The sequence below is a fragment of the Piliocolobus tephrosceles genome, chromosome 1 (genome assembly GCF_002776525.5).
Source record: "Piliocolobus tephrosceles isolate RC106 chromosome 1, ASM277652v3, whole genome shotgun sequence".
NCBI lineage: Eukaryota > Metazoa > Chordata > Mammalia > Primates > Cercopithecidae > Piliocolobus > Piliocolobus tephrosceles.
The window spans coordinates 92,878,881-92,892,192 of NC_045434.1; the positions used below are offsets into that span (position 1 = coordinate 92,878,881).

The 13,312-nt window shown below is 48.8% G+C and overlaps 1 protein-coding gene across 7 annotated transcripts; it reads right to left on the bottom strand.

The window, feature by feature from the left end:
* Positions 1–191: 191 nt before the first annotated feature.
* CLK2 (CDC like kinase 2) lies at positions 192–10,815 on the bottom strand. 7 transcript variants are annotated; one of them, XR_002731943.2, is made up of 14 exons: positions 10,492–10,815; positions 8,115–8,284; positions 6,477–6,705; positions 5,696–5,783; positions 5,282–5,348; positions 4,999–5,115; positions 4,022–4,188; positions 3,158–3,252; positions 1,967–2,096; positions 1,787–1,869; positions 1,540–1,619; positions 1,269–1,359; positions 897–1,032; positions 192–725 (listed from the first exon to the last, which is right to left on the bottom strand). XR_002731943.2 is itself a non-coding variant. In XM_023213943.2 (13 exons), the coding sequence occupies exons 2-13, from the start codon at positions 8,282–8,284 to the stop codon at positions 543–545; spliced, it is 1,494 nt and encodes a 497-aa protein (XP_023069711.1). In that variant the 5' UTR covers positions 10,492–10,815; the 3' UTR covers positions 192–542. The 7 variants fall into 7 exon arrangements, 6 of the variants coding, with proteins under 6 accessions (XP_023069711.1, XP_023069710.1, XP_023069709.1 ...); XM_023213943.2 differs by lacking the exon at positions 897–1,032 and having other exon boundaries at positions 5,696–5,780; positions 6,477–6,702; XM_023213942.2 differs by lacking the exon at positions 897–1,032 and having other exon boundaries at positions 6,477–6,702.
* Between the last annotated feature and the right edge of the window lie 2,497 nt (positions 10,816–13,312).

Below are 13,312 nucleotides of genomic sequence, written 5' to 3' on the forward strand. Positions count from 1 at the left end.
TTCTAATCTGAAAGAAATGCCCCACCCATCGCTACCCTCCACTATAAGGTGAACAGGGGAAATAAACTGGTAGCCTGGCTCTGCTTAATTTTGGAGGGCAAGAAGGACTCCCTTCATACCCAAAACTCAAGAAAGTTTGCCAATCGTTTCATCCCTCCACCCCAGCATTCCCAAACCTCCAACTCCAGGGATGGGGGTCAAATGAAGCACGTTATTTTATTTCACAAAGACTGTACAAAATTCCTTATAAAACATTGGGTAGATGCCACCTGGTTACCTCACTCGGTCCCCATCCAACTCCGTATGAGGGGGCAGGTGAGGGTGGAAACTGTGTAGATGGAAGAGCATTATGTACAAGGCAGGGGTTGAAGTGATAGGTACAAGTTCTTTCATATTTACACTATTTCACATATTCACAGGTATATAGACAGCCAGGAGGAAGGAGTGAACTCTGGCTCGTTCTCTTGTATAAAAAAGCACCAGTGTCCTGGACTGGACACCCACTGCTATAAAAGATGCAGGGGGGGCCCAGGGCCTGATCGTCACCGACTGATATCCCGACTGGAGTCCCACAACTTGTTGGGTGGCTCAGCCCGAAGACGGGTGAAGAAAGGATGCTGAAGGGCTTCACCCAAGGTCAGCCGCTTAGCTGGTTCATACTCTAGCATGCTTTCAATCAGATCGAAGAGCTGGTGGTGTTCCTCTGCCTCTGAGGTCAGATACCGCTGGTGGAGGAGGGCAGGAAAAGGTGAGGCAGGATGCCTTATAAACCCTGCCTTCTTCAAGACCCTACCTTTCATTCTTGGAGAACCAAGGCTCTGCTTGCAACCAATTTGAAGGCTACCTAACCACGACCACACCAGGACCAACGTTGCTGATATTATAGCTCAACCTACCTTCCCACTAGCACAATTACTCCATAATCTTTGAAAGTTCTTTCTACTTGTATATCCTTGTCAACTTCATGAATCTTCTTTAGTTCCTCATTAAAATGTAAGCTCTTCAAAGGTAGTTTATTCTTTTCTGTCTGACCTAAAGAATCCAGGACATTGCTTTGATCTCTGGTTGTCTCAAGGTTAGGCTGTCTAACCTCCTTCCCTCCACAAAACCACTCCCTCTTATGTTTCCTCTGTTGACCAAAGATGTCTTCTTTCAACTTTCCTCCCCTCCTTTCCTAACCCTCTGGTTGTGAAGAGCATTCCAGGGGCAAACCACCCTAAGAAGTGACTTCTGGATGGTGGGCACTATTTATCCCGAGCCCAGCTCACCCGCAGCGGTTTGCAGTTCTCACGAACATAGCGCCCAGCTGATGTGTTCTCATCCCAATCCAGGCGACCCCGGTAAAAATATTTCTGCTTTCTAGAGGGGAAGGGGAGGTTGAGGAATCAGAAGGTCACCCTTGTTACAATTCCCTTATTTCCCCATCTGAAAGTAACTGAGGGGACAGGAGGCATCAAAGAAAAAAGAAAATGATGTGAAATAGACCAATTCTGTGGAGAGAAAAGGAAAAGGGTTAACTAGTGCCCACTCAAGGTTCACCTTGTCTTTCGGATCATCCGGGAAGGGATAGGACCCAATATCCTTTCCATCATGGCTAGATGCTCTCTGTTGTCATGGGTCTGGGAAACAAAAACAGAACTGAGCATGGGACTGAAAAGGGCATGCTGAGGACCAGCTGCCAGGAAGGTGGGCAATGTGGAGAACTGAGTAGGCAGGTCCTCAGCAGACAACAAAGCAACCAGGTAGAAGAATGCCAGGTGGTCAAGTAAGATATCCCATCACTTACCTGGAAGAGGGTGAATCCCACATAGTACTCAAAGATGATGCAGCCTATACTCCACACATCACAAGGCTGTGACCAGCCCAACTCTGGGTGAGAATGGGAGGGAAAAGGTGTTATGAGGCTTAGGTGGCCCCACCCTCACCACATCATCTCACACACTTGGACAGCCTTGCCCTCCCTTACCAAGGATGACCTCTGGTGCTCGGTAATGGCGAGTGGAGACAATGGTGCTATGGTGCTCATGGTCAAAGGTGGCACTGCCAAAGTCTACCACCCGCACAGCTGTGCTCTTCACACTGCGCTCATCTCGCTTCTAGGAGCAGAGGAGGAACAGGATGAACCTCTGCACCCAGACTGAGATTCCACCAGTATTCTCTACCGTGCTTCTGAGCCTTAAAAAAGCTACTGTGATCTCCTGCCTGGCCCCACAAGCCCTGGGAAATTTCCTGTTTTACAGCTTCCACCACATCCAGCGTAATACTTTTAGAAGTAGGGGAGCAAACGGATTAAGAAATGATTCTAGAACAGCGTGCACGTCCGTAAGCATCTGAAGACTACAGCCAAGTGCCGGATATACAGTTATTCTGAAAACATGTAACATGTAGCAAATGGGTTTCTCTGAAAAAAATGTAACATGTAGCAAAGGGGTTTCTCTGAAAGTATATAACATGAGGCAAAGGGGTCAAGGGAGGGCAGAACTTCTTTTTTTTTTTTTTTTTTTGGGTGGGGGGGAGCTTCTTTAGGTCTGAGATCTCCATCATCTCCAGTTAGTCAAGGGAGCCAAGCTTTCCTACCTCACAGAAATATACATCTCAAAAAAGAAGTCCAGGCCAGGCGCTATGGCTCACACCTGTAATCCCAGCATTTTGAGAGCCCGAGACAGGCGGAGGTTAGGGGTTCGAGACCAGCCTGGCCAACATGGCAAAACCCCATCTCTACTAAAAACACAACAACTAGCTAGGCATGGTGGCGGGTGCCTGTAATCCCAGCTACTCCAGAGGCTGAGGCAGGAGAATCACTTAAACCTGGGAGGTAGAGGTTGCAGTAAGCCAAGATTATACCAGTGCACATCAGCCTGGGCAACAGAGCAAGACTCTGTCTCAAATAAATAAATAAATCAGTCAGTCCAAAAAGAACCTTAAAAATTTTCACTCTACTGGAAAGTTATCTGAAGTCCCCTGTACAAGTTATCTCCCAATTTAAGTCTTAAGAGATCTCTCCCTTTCAACCTATCTAGTTTTACCCACTTGGAACCAGACAGGGAGAAAATGTGGGAGGACAAAATAAAAAGGGAGAAAAGAAAGGGCTCGGCAGGAGGCAAAGTGGCCCAGCTGCCTACCCCCAGTAACCAAGGGCAGACCCTATCCATCTTACCTTCTCTAGGTTGTAGGTGAGCTCATAGTCTGAATTCACAAACAGAATATTTTCAGGCTTGAGGTCTGTATGTGTCAGCTTGTTATCATGGAGGACTGTAGGGGAGAAGGCCAGGTCAGGCTTGGTGCAGGTGGCCAGAGCTAACTGGTATCAGCTGACCCCAGGCCTGGTTACCTAGGGCAAAGCCAATGAGAAGACAGGTCCAGAATCATGAGAGGGCTGCTTTCTGCTCTACGTCTAAATGGAATGCCTGGTCTAAGAAGCTCTGCTCTATCTACAATAAGATACATATGTATCTCAACTGATGTTAAAAAAAAAAAGTTTGCTTTGAGTTATAGTGTGTATACACTTTGACATGTGTCTAGCTGGCATTATGTGAACTCAGTTCTGTGAAACTGTATTGTTTTGATGACTCCAGAGGAATAATGTACTTCTTTGAATTCCCCACCTTGCCCCTTAGCTGAACTACATACTCTGTGTTCACATCTGCTTTGCTTTGAATGAACATCTCATCCTAGACAAATATAAGCCTTTAGCCTAAGGAGTGTATTTTTGTCTCTTTATGTTTGCTGTCTGAATGATGCTTTCCCAAGAAGAGGAGGAAAGGAAAAGGGGAGGGTAATTAAGTGCTTTGATTCCAAAGGCTTTCTCTTCTAGCTGCTGCTAGGTTAGGTGTAGAGTAAGAACACTGACGATAAAGACATTAGTCAAGGAGTTAAGTCAGAAGACATTTCAAGATGACAGTAAAAGAACTGCAGATAACAGAGAGCTGACTGTTTAGGGGCTTCACCAGTGCACAACCGACAGAGAGATCCAATGAAGGGAGGGGATGCCCGAGAGTCCATTTCAGCCCACCCCACTCACACTTGACAGCCTGGCACAGCTGGAAGGCCATGTGGCGCACTTGGTGGATGGGGTAGGGCAGGTAGTTGTTGTCTTTGAGGAAATCGAAGGTGCTAAGGCCCAGAAGCTCAAAGGAGATACACATGTGGCCATGGTAGTCAAACCAGTCAAACATCTGGACACAGAGGCTGAGAAGAGATGGGGGAAGGGGGATTATCTGATGAGCTCTCATCTGCCCATCAGCCCTCCAACAAGGAGGTACTTCATAGCTGTTGATTCCACATACTTGTGTAAAACCATGCCAGTTAATATTAACACCAAAATTCAGTTCAGCTAGGGAATAGCCTCTGCAAGACCCAAGAAGAATGGTATTACTTGCCAAGTTTCAAAATATCTTCCTGCATCATTTTAAATAGTTCAAAAAACTATTTACTGAAGAGCTGTTGAGTGCCAAGTTCCAAACAGTACAGTTCCTGGATCATCAAACTGTCCATCCTAAACCCCAACCCCAGCCCAACTCCTGATACTCATTCACCACCAGCTACCACTGGGCTCCTGTTTATACCTACTGGCCTCATATCTTGGCTTAATGTCCTTATTCCATTTTTGGACTGTGAATGTATGTGAACAAAATATTACTGCATAAATGTCTGTGGCCTTATCAGCATAGTTCTACTTATAAAAGCTTAATTCGTTGTTCGATGAGGTTGATGCTCAGTCCTAGGGCTATGTCCAGTGTGTATCTCTACAGAACCCATTCTAGGCTGGGGTCAAACTACAGAGCAATCTAACTTCCCTGAAAACAAGGGGAGTGGATTAAGGCATGTCATAGGCCCCCGCATTCCTACTCTGATGTTCTACTACTCTAACAGGATGAACAAAAGATGAATGGATGAGAAGGTCTAGGATTCCCCTGTCTACCTAAACCAGATCTAGAAGTCTCTCCTGAGTAGGGGTTGGGCCTCTCAGCCTCCCTACATATTTTCTTGCTTGCTTACTTCTTGTTGTCAGGGTCTTTCTCGTTTATTTTCTCCAGCACGTTGATCTCAAGTCGAGCTGCTTCCTTGTACTTCTCCACATTCTTAATGATCTTCAGGGCAACTCGAGCCCCACCCCTGTAAGTTGGCAGGAGAGGCTTTTGCTGGGTTCTCAAAAATGTCTCAAAATGAACAGGGCTGTAAGGGGACTAAGAAATCCTACCTTAGGTTAATTAGCAAAATAGCCCCATATAACCCCCACCATCTCTTTATCCCCACATAGTAGGGAGGGACTGACAGTTACCTGCGATGGTCAACACATTGTACAACTCGGCCGAAGGTTCCCTCTCCTAAGGTGCTAACGATTTCATCTGAAATGAAAGAGAGCAGGGTCGGGGAGAGGGAGGGAGAGAAGGTGGGGAATGAGCTGAGTTGGAAGAAAAATGGGGACAGCAACTGGGGTGGAGATGAAGGAAGGGGAACAGATACAGATGGTCACAGGGGAAGAAAACCCCTGCGTGATTCCCACCACCTTTAACCCAGGGGCCGTGAGAGCTGGGAGTGGACAACAGAGGTCAATTCTCAACAGCAACTCAAACCACCCAGATAAACAACACCACTGAGAAAAGGCAAGAGGCTGTGACTCAGGTTGGCTTGGGACGTTAGGATGGCTATGGGACCATTACAGGCTATAGGATTGTTACGATTTGGCTTGTACATCGCTCTTGTAGCCAGTCCCCGACGTGGTAGATGAGGTGGCCCTCAGCGTCGTCCTCTACACTCTTGGCTCTCCGGCTGCTGTGCTGCTGTCGGGGGGCAGGGGGGGTCGGAGCAAGCCAGGTGTCGGAGCGGGGGCCGGAGGGAGGCGGGGTGGGTGGTAGAGGGGTCACCGGTCACAGGCGCCCAGCCAGGGGGGACAGACGATGATGGGGGACAGTGGAAGGGAACACGTCAGATGCAGTAAGGTGGATCGGTGTGAGAAGAGAGAGCGGCGCATAATCCCAAGTCCCCAAACCCAAAACAGGAACAGGGAGAGGCATAGGCAGAGCAGGGAAGTGGTGTTGTTGCCAATGTCACCCACAACCCCATGCTCTACACAATGCCCTTCCGGGCAGATAGAGATCTCCCCTTGCCCCCACCCAAGCCCGCCTGCCAAGGGGGCTACAGAGCCCAGGGCTTGGGGGAAAAAGGCAGTTCACAAGCAAGGTCCCCATTAAAGAGTGGAGGCCGCTGGGGCGGAGAAGCTGCTCCCAACACAATAAGCCCAACATGCCAGGGAGAGCACTGGGGGTCACAAATGCTCCGTGCCCATCCATCTCCAAAGCAGATTCCAGGGCCCTTCAAGAGTCGGAGAGCTCCTAAGAGGGTAGGCAAACTCAGTGCCCACCTCAGTGTTCATGCCCCAATGTTCAGCTGAGAACAAGGATACTTCTCACTTACCAGAGTCCTAGAGGGCCTGCAGAAGAGTGGGGAGAGGAAGGGCCTGGGCTGGCACTCACCGAAGATGAGCGGCTAAATGTCCGGCTGCGCCTCCTCCGCCGTCTGTGCTTCCTCCGGCTGCTGCGCTGGCTGCGGTAACTGCTGTTTTCCCGCTGATATTCATAGGAATGCCGATAGTCTGTGTCACAGTAGGCATCTCCCCGATCCCGGCTATAATCATTGCGTCTGTAGCTGCCACAGTATCGCCGGTCATACACCCTCCGGTCGGATGAACGATCATCGTAACTGCTGTTGGATAACAAAAACCAATTAGGTGTATCTGTTCAGACCACATTCCCTACCATATCCTGTGACAAGGTCTTGCCTTAGTGAGGACAAATAGTAATGCTAGAAAACTGTTCTCAGCCGGGCGTGGTGGCTCAAGCCTGTAATTCCAGCACTTTGGGAGGCCGAGATGGGCAGATCACAAGGTCAGGAGATCAAGACCATCCTGGCTAACACAGTGAAACCGCATCTCTACTAAAAAATACAAAAAACTAGCCGGGCGAGGTGGCGGGCACCTGTAGTCCCAGCTACTCAGGAGGCTGAGGCAGGAGAATGGCGTAAACCCGGGAGGCGGAGCTTGCAGTGAGCTGAGATCCAGCCACTGCACTCCAGCCTGGGCAATAGAGTGAGACTCTGTCTCAAAAAAAAAAAAAAAACAGAAAACTGTTCTCAGACACTTTGTTGAGTCACTGAGAGGACCAAGGGACCAGAGAAGTGAGGTAACGAAGCGCATCTGCCATGTCACCAAAACCTCTAAAAAGGCATCTGCAGAACCACTCCCTATTGGGGCCTTTTTCCCACTGCAGTGATACAAAGAAACAAAGAGCCATTTTTTTCTCAAGCTTTCCTGACTGAAATCCACCCTTGCTCTAAACCATCCCTAACCCATTCTTTCCACTGAACATGCCACTAAAATATTAAAACTGGGCCAGGCACGGTGGCTCACGCCTGTAATCCCAGCACTTTGGAAGGCCAAGGCAGGTGGAGCACTTGAGGTCAGGAGTTCGTGGCCAACATGGTGAAATCCTGTCTCTACTAAAAATACAAAAAAAAAAAAAAATTAGCCAGGAATGATGGCGCATGCCTGTAGTCCCAGCTACTTGGGAGGCTGAGGCACAAGAATCGCTTGAACCCGGGGCCGCAGAGGTAGAAGTGAGCTGAGATCTTGCCACTGCACTCCAGCCTGGGCAACAGAGTGAAACTGTCTCAAAAATAAATAAATAATATTTAAAAATTTAAAAAATAAAATAAAATATTAAAAACACAAAGATCTAACTTTGTCTTATCTGTCAGCTTATTAGTTACCCGTAGCTCCCAGTCCTTTGCACATGCTTTCCCTCTGCCCAAAGACACTTCCCCCACCTGACTGCTACTTGTCCTCCAGACATATACAGATGTCGCTTTCTCTGCAATGTATTCTCTGAATTACACATCCTGCCCCACTCCAACCAAACCCACTGGGTACATCCTCAGTTCCTTATTATGTATTCTAACACTTAACACTGCAGCCCAAATGGCTTCTTTGGTTATCTATCCTGACACTACCTTCAGCCAACTATTTAATGCAACGGTTTTAGCATATAACTAATATTTGTTGAACAAATCAATGAGTGAGTGACCCTGTATTTGAGTATCTCTTCCTGAGGCCTCACCTTCGAGAACGGACATGGTAGCTGTCCTCTCGCCGGCGCCGTCGTGTCCGGTCACTACTACTTGACCAGGAGCGACTTCTTCGTCGCTTATGCTTTCGGCTCCGATAGTGTTCACGGTAACTCTCCCGGCTGCCTCGCTCTGAGGAATGGTACCTTCGAGGATGAGGCATCTGGAAGGGAAGGGAAAGCGGAAATAGGAAAGTTCCGAGTTTTCAGAAGTCTCCTCCAAGGACTGGCTGCTCCAAAGATGCTAAGCTGCTTTCCCCTCTTTTATTTCTGCCTCTTTTTACCACGCACAACTTCCTCAGTCTTCCTCTGAACTTACAATTCCTCCTTATTGGAGTATAGCCACCTACTAACTCTGGCTGAAACTCTAGAAAGCCCCCAAATGCATCCCTCATTACCCTCCACTCAGTTCAAGTGTTATTTTTTTCTTGAGACGGAGTCTTCCTGTGTGGCCAGGCTACAGTGCAGTGGCACAATCTCAGCTCACTGCAACCTCCACCTCCCGAGATCAAGCGATTCTCCTGCCTCAGCTTCCCATGTAGCTGGGATTATAGGCAAGTGCCACCACTCCTGGCTAATTTTTTAATTTTCAGTAGAGACGGGATTTCACCATGTTGGCCAGGATGGTCTCAAACTCCCGACCTCAGCCTCCCAAAGTGCTGGAATTACAGGCGTGAGCCACCGCACCCGGCCAGTTCAAGTGTTCTATCCTTATTTTCTTCACACACAGCTCCATGAAGACCTTCAGGTCTAGGACACAGTTAATTACAACGGGAAGTGTATGACGACGATGGAGACTGCCACCGTGTATCCCCAGTCAGGATCTAAGATATAGATCTGTGCGATGCTGAGTTCCTCACAAGTCAATAAAGCTTTGGTTTACAGTTATGATAAATGTTGTACACTCATTAAGAGTACGTCTTATCTCCCCAAGTAGACTATCAGTGTCCTGAGGGTAGGAATCCAGTCTCCCAGGTTTCTACATATACTAGGTAAACGCCAAATACTATCAGTTCCAAGGATCTGGGTCGGGCCCTTTGAAGAAACTTAATCATCTCTCACATCTTTGGCCAACTCTACCTTGAGAGGTTTTAATGTAGTAGGCCACAAAATACAGTCAGCATCCCATCTGGCCCCTCCACTCTTGTGCTTGAGATGTAGAGATTAACTGGTGTGTGTATGTGTGTTTTTTTTTTGAAACGGAGTTTTGCTCTTGTTGCCCAGGCTGGAGTGCAATGGCGCAATCTCGGCTCACCACAACCTCCGCCTGCCGGGTTCAAGCGATTCTCCTGCCTCAGCCTCCCGAGTAGCTGGGATTACAGGCATATGCCACCATGCCCGGCTAACTTTGTATTTTTAGTAGAGACAGAGTTTCTCCATGTTGGTCAGGCTGGTCTTGAACTCCCAACCTCAGGTGATCCGCAAGCTTTGGCCTCCCAGTGTGCTGGGATTACAGATGTGAGCCACCGCGCCTGGCCAGTAAGTGGTTTTTAATTAATATCAGCCCTACTTAGCTGACAGCTGGCCACCTTCCAGTTAATGGAATTGGAATGGGATGGTTCACAAATCCTTTTTTTCCTTTAAGGAAAAAAGAAAAAAATCACTGTCACAATCCAGGAACATGAGAATAAGAAGGCAGAATAAAATGAATCAGGCCCAGGGACAGAAGTCTTGGTGGTGGTGCATGAGAATCAGGTATGCAAATGGTTTAACGATTCCAATGTCTGACCACCATTCTGTATCACTTCTTCCCAACCCCCCCAAATTGAGGAGGGTGGTATTTGATGCATTCTTGGTGTAACTGGGGACGGGAGCATACCAAGATGCAAGCACAAGATTTTCCCAGCACAGCCATCCTAATCAGCATACCCACATAAATGCCATCTCACCACATACTACCATCAAACGGCCTCACAGCACTTTCCCCTCAAAGCATCACTAGCCTACCTTTCTAAAGTTCGAAATCTTTTGCTTTTTCCTTTCTCACTCAGAAAATCCAGAACTCCTACAGGCAAATTCTTCCTGCATGCTCCAAGTGACACTGTGATGTATTCCTCCCCTCCAGCTTTGATTGGACCCCTGAATCCAACTTTGATATTCCACTCCTTCACATCTCTGGAACCACTCCCATCCTTACTCTAACCCCTTCTAGTCTTGCTCCGCCCAAGTTTCCTACAGGTCTTCTCAGTACATCCAATGCAGGCCGACCTCCTTTCCCTTCATCTCCCTACTTCGCCGCTTCATAGGTCTCAACTCTCCTCCTCTCCAAATCTCGCCCCCGTCCCTTGCCCTCAATCCAAACCTAACCCCGCCCGCCCCGCGGTCGCCATCTTTTCGCGCGGCCCCGCGGTCAGCCAACCCGCGCGCTCACCGTTCTGGCGGCGAGGCCCGTGCGCTTGTCCCACAGGAAGTCCGTGATGGCGGCGGCACTGCGGCCGGAGTCCCGGCACCCCCGCGGCGACGAAGTGCTGCTCCACACCCCCAACCCGGGACCCTGGGACCTCCCGCCCCGTTCCCGGGCTCCGCTTCAGTCCCGCCCGCCCCGGCTCCGTCCCCGCCCCTAAGATCTGCTTGGCGCCGCTCGCACCGCCCCCGCCCGGGGCCCGATCCCAGCTCGGTCTCCGGCTCTGGTCTCTCCGCTCCGCCGCCGCCGCCGTGAGCGAGCACGCACGCACGGACTCACGTCTTGCGTCGCTTCCCAGCTACCCCCTGGGCACCGCCCCCAGGACCGCGCGCGCCACCACGTGCTCACGTAGCTGGCAGGCATCAGCCTGTCAGAACCTCGGAGGTACTAGGGGCGGAAGTTCATAGGGGCGAGGAGGGTCCACTGGGACAAGCTGGAAGCCTTCGGGGCCCGCTATGCCCCGCCTCCTGTCCTTTCCCACTCCCTCTTCAATCTTTTACCCTTTGCTTGGAGACGTGTGGCTTAATTAGGTTTGGAGTTTAAAAGAAAGGATTGTCATTGTCAATACAGTGTCGCTATTCTGCAAGCCCGACTCTAGTGAGGCTTGATGGTGAAGTCTCATTCTTCTGCATAGCCTGAAAACAACCATTTCTTAAAACACTTCACCTACCTATCCCCAGGACAAAAGTCTGCCACGTTTTGTCATCAACAAAAGTTATGCACGACTCGGGGTGGGGTCACAGCCATGGGGGAAAGGTTTAAACAATGGAGGGTTAGAGAATCGGTTGCCGAAAAGGGGGACTCACTTGAGAACTGTATCCTAAAGTGGCTTACATAATATGTGAGAAATATAAGTTTATTAGGGCTGGGCGCGGGGGCTCAAGCCTGTAATTCCAACACTTTGGGAAGCCAAGGCCGGCGGATCACGAGGTCAGGAGTTCGAGACTAGCCTGATCAACATGGTGAAACCCCGTCTCTACTAAAAATACAAAAATTAGCCGGGCGTGGTGGCATGCGCTTGTAATCCTGGCTACTCAGGAGGCTGAGGCAGGAGAATCGCTTGAACCCGGGAGGTGGAGGTTGCAGTGAGCCAAGATCGTGCCATTGCACTCCATCCTGGGTGACAGAGCGAGACTCTGTCTCAAATAAAATAAAACAAAACAAAACATATATATATACACACACATATGTTTACCACAGGCGGGCATCACCATGCCCAGCTTTTTTTTTCTTGTAGAGATAGTGCCTCACTTTTGTTACCCAGGCTGGTCTTGAACCCTTGAGCTCAAGCAGTCCTCCCTCGTCGGCCTCCCAAAGTGCTGGGATTACAAGCATCAGCCACCACGCCTGGCCAGTTTACTAAATCTTAAAAAAGAACAGGAAGGCTGGGTGAGGTGGCTCACACCTGTAATACTAATACCAACACTTTGGGAGGCCAAGGCGGGTGGATCAATTGAGCACAGGAGTTCGAGACCAGCCTGGACAACAGGGCGAAACCCAGACTCTACAAAAAATACAAAAATTTGGCCAAGTGTGGTGGCTCATGCTTGTAATCCCAACACTTTTGGAGGCCCAGGCAGGTGGATCACTTGAGCACAGGAGTTCAAGACCAGCCTGGCCAACATGGTGAAACCCCGTCTCTACTAAAAATACAAAAATTAGCCAGGCGTGATGGCGGGTGCCTGTAATTCCAGCTATTCTGGAGGCTGAGGCACGAGAATCGCTTGAATCTGGGAGGCGGAGGTTGCAGTGAGCCGAGATGGTGCCACTGCACTCCAGCCTGGGCAATAGAGTGAGACTGTGTCTAAAAAATAAATAAATAAATAAATAAACAAATAAATACAGTAAAATAATAAATATAATAATAATAAATAAATAAATAATAAATAAAAAATACATAAATAGGCCGGGCGCGGTGGCTCAAGCCTGTAATCCCAGCACTTTGGGAGGCCGAGACGGGCGGATCACGAGGTCAGGAGATCGAGACCATCCTGGCTAACACGGTGAAACCCCGTCTCTACTAAAAATACAAAAACTAGCCGGGCGAGGTGGCGGGCGCCTGTAGTCCCAGCTACTCGGGAGGCTGAGGCAGGAGAATGGCGTAAACCCAGGAGGCGGAGCTTGCAGTGAGCTGAGATCCGGTCACTGCACTCCAGTCCGGGCGACAGAGCGAGACTCCGCCTCAAAAAAAAAAAAAAAAAAAAAAAAAATACATAAATAAATAAATAAACAAATAAATATAATAAAAATTAGCAAGTCATGGTGTCTCCCGCCTGTAGTCCCAGCTACTCGGGAGGCTGAGGCGGGAGGATCACCTGAGCCTGGAGAGGTCGAGGCTGTAGCGACCCGTGATCGTGCCACTGCACTCCAGGCGACAGAGTGAGACTCTGTCTCAAAAAATAAATAAACAAATAAAAAAAAAAAAAAGAAAATGAGAAGGAGAAGTAGTTACAGAAGGAATTGAGAAGTGGTCAGAAAGGTAAATTGGAAGAGAAATAATATAATCTGAGAATAACTATATTAAAGTCAGGGAGCTGAGCAAAGTGGTTCACACCTTTAGTCCCAGTTACTCAGGAAACTGAGGTGGGAAGATTGCTTTGAGGCTGCAGTGGGTCATGATCGCACTGCTGCACTCCAGCTTGAGCAACAGAGCAAGACCCTGACTCTAGAATGAGTAAATAAATAAAGTCAGGAAATACTAGAGAGGAGTTGGATGAAGGATAGTCAGATGGAGGTTAGATTAGATAACCAGACATAGTTTAGAGAAGTTCTCTGGAATAGAAGATGA

Coding starts and splice junctions, on each gene's coding strand:
- CLK2 (XM_023213940.2), bottom strand. CDS start 8,284: ATGCCTCATCCTCGAAGGTACCATTCCTCAGAGCGAGGCAGCCGGGAG. Junction 5,349..5,695: donor GGACTGGCTACAAGAGCGAT/GTACAAGCCAAA, acceptor CTTTCATTTCAG/ATGAAATCGTTAGCACCTTA. Junction 4,189..4,998: donor AAAGACCCTGACAACAAGAA/GTAAGCAAGCAA, acceptor ATCTCTTCTCAG/CCTCTGTGTCCAGATGTTTG.